The sequence below is a fragment of the Mus pahari genome, unplaced genomic scaffold (genome assembly GCF_900095145.1).
Source record: "Mus pahari unplaced genomic scaffold, PAHARI_EIJ_v1.1 scaffold_13093_1, whole genome shotgun sequence".
Lineage (NCBI taxonomy): Eukaryota > Metazoa > Chordata > Mammalia > Rodentia > Muridae > Mus > Mus pahari.
The window spans coordinates 4,332-9,588 of NW_018392534.1; the positions used below are offsets into that span (position 1 = coordinate 4,332).

The 5,257-nt window shown below is 32.8% G+C and overlaps 1 protein-coding gene across 1 annotated transcript; it reads left to right on the forward strand.

Moving 5' to 3' along the window:
• Positions 1–3,963: 3,963 nt before the first annotated feature.
• On the forward strand, positions 3,964–4,890 carry LOC110315080 (olfactory receptor 14C36-like). Its single transcript, XM_021189234.1, has one exon. It carries the CDS (start codon positions 3,964–3,966, stop codon positions 4,888–4,890), a length of 927 nt encoding a protein of 308 aa, XP_021044893.1.
• Positions 4,891–5,257: the final 367 nt, after the last annotated feature.

Here is a 5,257-nt window from a genome sequence, read left to right on the forward strand (position 1 = left end):
ATATATATATAAACAAATATACAAGCACAACTAGAAGAAGCCATATCCTTTGTTCATTGTGTTTATATAGTCTCAGGTCGTTCCATCTTAGAAGCAGCTATTGTTCTTTTTCTCAATAGTCATTAGTTGATGTAACATCATTGTAATATCTTTTAACAATTATATTTATATAACTTGTATATTTTTAATTTTTTTATGTTAGTATATTGGTTTTAAAATTTTTATAAAAATCGATTTTTTTTTCTTTAATAATATTATTTAATGGTGGTAGTTTATTATTATTAACTGGCTTTTGGTGATGAACTTGCTGACTACAATAATTGTCATAATATACTTCTTTGACTTGATTGTTTTCTAAGTTGTTTCTTATTTCTTTAATATATCTTTAAAATGTAATTTTTAGACATTTAGGACTTTTTTATATTTTGCCATCTATTTCTTATTAATTTTGGAGTTGGAAAAGGAATATAGAATAATTTGTCTTTTAACATAAAACTTATTTTGCCTCTGCATATGATGTACCAGACTTGTTTCACTCAGTGTAATTTTGTCCAGGACCACCCATACTGTTGTACATGGATGAAAGTTGGAAGGCAGGTGTCTTTAGACTGCTGATTACCACGCTAAGTACCTGAAGAATTTTATTGATAGAGAATACTTTGTGTGCATTTATACTGATATTTATCATGAAATTTTTTCATATATTTCTGTTAGATTCCATTGGTGTGTAGTGTTCACACTTATGACTTTTAAATTGAATTTCAATGGAATTGAAGGCTGAATCTGAAAATCTTTTAAATATTTTCATTGGGATATTTCTTTAATATCTTCCACTTTCTTTGATAATCAGATGCTCGGATGTTGAAAGCAAAGATAGCTATAATTTTAATTAGATATTTTGGTGCCTTTTTATTTTGAGATGGTCATGGATTCTAGTAATGTCTTTTTTTATTTCACAATGATATTCTATTATAAATATATTCTGTACTTTAACCATATTCACTCTTGTACACACCTCTTTCTCCATCCCACCAAATGGTATCATTTCTTCCCCCAAATATATACATAGTCTATACTAGATGAATGGATGAATAGATATGTGAACAGACAGTTAATTTATATGGAATATAGGATCCAGAAATGAAAGAAAACATGCAATTGTTTTTCTGTGTCTGGTTTATTCACTTACTGTGATGATCGCAGGTTGAACCAATTTCTCATGTAAAGCTAAGTTTTGTGCTGTTTTGGAGCAATTGTAAAGGATCTCCCAAGCACAACAATATTATAAATCTACTCAGGGTCTTAGTGGCCACTTACCTCAGCTGCATTTGAGTAATTCCTTTGTAGCTGTGGTACAAACTTCTCAAAGACCAAACGTAACACCACTTTGTGCATACTGTCTGCTTACTATATTGTCGTTTATCTTCCAACATAATTTTTATATTGGAAGTATATAAATAGAGCTTTAAATTTTTGCATAGATATTAAAAATGTACAATATTCATTCAGGTGACACTTTCTAAAAGTAGATAAATCTAGCTGTTCAATATCCTGTGGATTTAAGCACAATATCAACCTATACTTTGTCTAAAAACTGGTGTATCATAATCATCCTGACATGCTGTCATGGACCTGTGTGAAAGGATGCTCTGTTGTAGGTGATGAACACCCTTCCTTTGGGAAGCATACTGCAGATATCACTAAAATGTGGTGGATGCTGCTTCCTGATCTGATTCCCAGTTATTCTCAATGTACACTGCTACTACAGGTGACTCAGAACATATAACCAGGTTTGTAAACACTTGGGAAGAAATGCATCTACTGATAAAACCTGTATCCTGTATCTGTTTTACTAAAACTCAAAAATGTTTTAGGTGACCTACTATTTAATTTAGTTTTATTTTTAAATATACAGCTCAGTTTGTCAGTATTTTATATTGTGATCTTGATGGATATCTTTCAAATATAGTATAGTACAGATATGATGATCTATTCAATAGATGTCAATCTAATTTATCTACTTGGAATAATATGTTTGCTTTCTCTGCTTTTTATAAAACATTTTAATACCATTTTAGATAAATTAATTAAGAATTACATTGCTTAATGTTCATGAGCTCACATCTCTAAGTAAGGTTTTCTTTTACTTTATTCTTTTTTGTTTTGTTGTGTTGTGCTTTTTTGTTTGTTGTATGTTTTGTTCTNTTTTTTTTTTTTTTTTTTTTTTTTTTTTTTTGAGACAGAGTTTCTCTGTATAGCCCTGGCTGTCCTGGAACTCACTCTGTAGACCAGGTTGACCTTAGACACAGAAATTCACCTGTCTCTGCCTCCCCAGTGCTGGGATTAAAGGTGTGAGCCACCACCTCCTGGTTAAGTAATGTTTTCTTTAACCTTTGTGAATTTTTTTCTGTTAGAATTTTGAAGTTGCCAAAATAAATTATTAAATACACGTAACTTTTTCCATGGAAAAGAGTAACAGTCTCTATCTCATCACTTGCCATGGCTTTCTTACTTGCCTCTGTCTTTTTCATAGCCACTTTGCTCAACACTTAAACTGTTTTGTCTCCAATTAATTTTATGACATTTTATAATATTTATAATATATAAAATTGTATAACATTAATATTTTATAACAGGTAGAATCATTAATGGTTCTCATGGGGAATTGATAAAACGTGTTACCTTATTTCTCTAAGCTAGTGGGAATTTACCTTTAATTTCATGCAGTTTGAACTCTTCACATTAACACCCCTCTACTTGATCATAAATTTTAGAACTGTGTTTTTATATCATGCATTTTCAGGGAACTTGACAGTTAATCCAGACTAGGAAAACATGGTGTGTGGGATTCCATAGTGTAGTTTTACATCAGCTACACTTGAGTAAATCTGTTAAAGACACAAAAGCTATCATGCATTGTATCATGTTTAGCTTTACGTACAAAGTAGTCTTTGTTCTAGGATTCAGCTAGCAGAGCAATATTTCAGGTGTTACTGTGGATGTGTATGAACATACTATTCATAAGTCCAAAAAATCAGTTTTAAGAGATTGAAATCATCATCTATAATATGAGTGAATTTCTAGAAATCCCAAGGTTTCTCCAAAAAGAGAAAATTCTGCATCAAGCATGTGAAGTTAACTCCAGGAAAATGGCTTATTCTGAAAGTCTCCCGCACACACTTCTATTTTGATCATCTTTATTTCTTTTTCCTAGTCTGTCTTTTTATGTCCTTGTCTCTCACATTCACTCATTTCCACATCCCTCCATATATATATATATATATATATATATATATATATATATAGTGTGTATGTGTGTGTATGGAAAAATCATAGAATATAAATATATTTCATATGTAAATGCATATATGATAATAAATACATAAACATTTTTTTCTTTTCTTTTNTTTTTTTTTGTTTTTTTTTTGTTTGTTTGTTTTGTTTGTATTTCTTTTTTTGGTTTTTCAAGACAGAGTTTCTCTATATAACCCTGTTTAGCCTGGAACTCACTTTGTAGACCAGGCTAGCCTCGAACTCAGAACTCCACTGGCCTCTGCCTCCCGAGGGCTGAGATTAAAGACATGTGCCACCATGCCTGGCACATAAACATCTTTACAAATATATTCCACATGTTAAATGTCTCTTGGCATTCCTAACTGGTGTAGATAGATTATCTAGAAGAGGAACTTACCACATTATATAACTTTATATTAAACAACTTAAAATTTATTAAGGTAAGATAATTAATTGTAAGGGCTTAACATCATACCATACAATTTGACAGACAGCCACATATAGTATATTAACAACTAAGCATACTAAATACTTGATTTTTCACACTTAAATGCTGGTTTAAAGAACAAAAATAAACACTTTTAAGAGGAATGCTAGTGATTCATCCATTAATTTAAGTTATTCTCAGATGCTATTTTTCTCTTTCAGATAAACCTTTTCTTTGAGACTATGGCCAACTACACTCTGGTGACTGAGTTCCTCCTGGAGGTTTTTGCTGAGACTTGGGAGCTCAGGATCCTACTCAGTGTGCTGTTCCTGCTCGTGTACCTGGGCAGCCTGTTAGGGAACCTTATCATCATCATTGTTACTACAGTTGACCAGACCCTGAACACACCCATGTACTTCTTCCTCAGGAATCTCTCCATTTTAGACATGTGTTATGTTTCTATTACTCTGCCCAATGCATGTATTAACTCTCTCACTGACCGCAGGAGCATTTCTCTGGTTGGATGTGCAACACAGATCTTTTTGTTCTTATTTTGTGCATTTGTAGAGGTTCAGTTTCTCACCATCATGGCCCATGACCGCTATGTGGCCATCTGTAAGCCTCTCCTCTACCCTGTGATCATGAACCATCAGTTCTGTGTTCAGATGTCACTGGCTTCCCTACTTACCTCTTTTATCCTTTCAGGTATGAACACTTTCAAAACTTTCCAGCTATCCTTTTGTCACTCTAATGTAGTCCCTAATTTCTTCTGTGATACCCCCTCTTTGCTGAGGCTTTCTTGCTCTGACACCTTTAACAACAAACTCTTAATTCTTCTGATTGCCATTGGCCTTGATGGCAGCTGCTTTACCTTCATTGCAGTATCATATGTTCGCATATTATCAGCTGTCTTGAAGGTTCCTGTCAAAGGAGAGAGAGGCAAAGCCTTTTCCACCTGTGTTCCTCACATTATTGTGGTGTCTGTGTTTCTTAGTTCTGGTGCCTATGCATATCTAAAACCTCCAGCAATCTCAGAAGTAGTTGAGGATATGACTCTTTCTGGAATTTATACCAGTGTTCCTCCATTCTTAAACCCTATTATCTATAGTCTTAGAAACAAACAGATAAAGAAGGCTGTGAAGAAGGTAATATTCAGATTTTTTTCATAGTTGTATAAAATAAAGAAAAAATGTGGACCTACAAATATGCCCATGCACATCAAACCTTTTTTTAATTATGTATTGGAGAGATGTTTTTTACATTATTTATTCTACTTATAATTTCCCCTCCCTCTTCTTAACCTAGTACTTTCCTACTCACTTGTACTTCCTACCTTATCCTCCCATCCATGTCCTCCCATATGGACATAGTAAAAATTTTAAACATAAGTTTAAAGAAATAAAGAAGAATCCTTGATGCCAAATTATGTGGGAAGAACTTCTAATATTACGCTTGCATTTATTTTCTTTTGGCCATTCACTGCTGGGCATCCAATGGAGCCTACTTTTAATTGTAATTTATTTACACAGTGAGTCT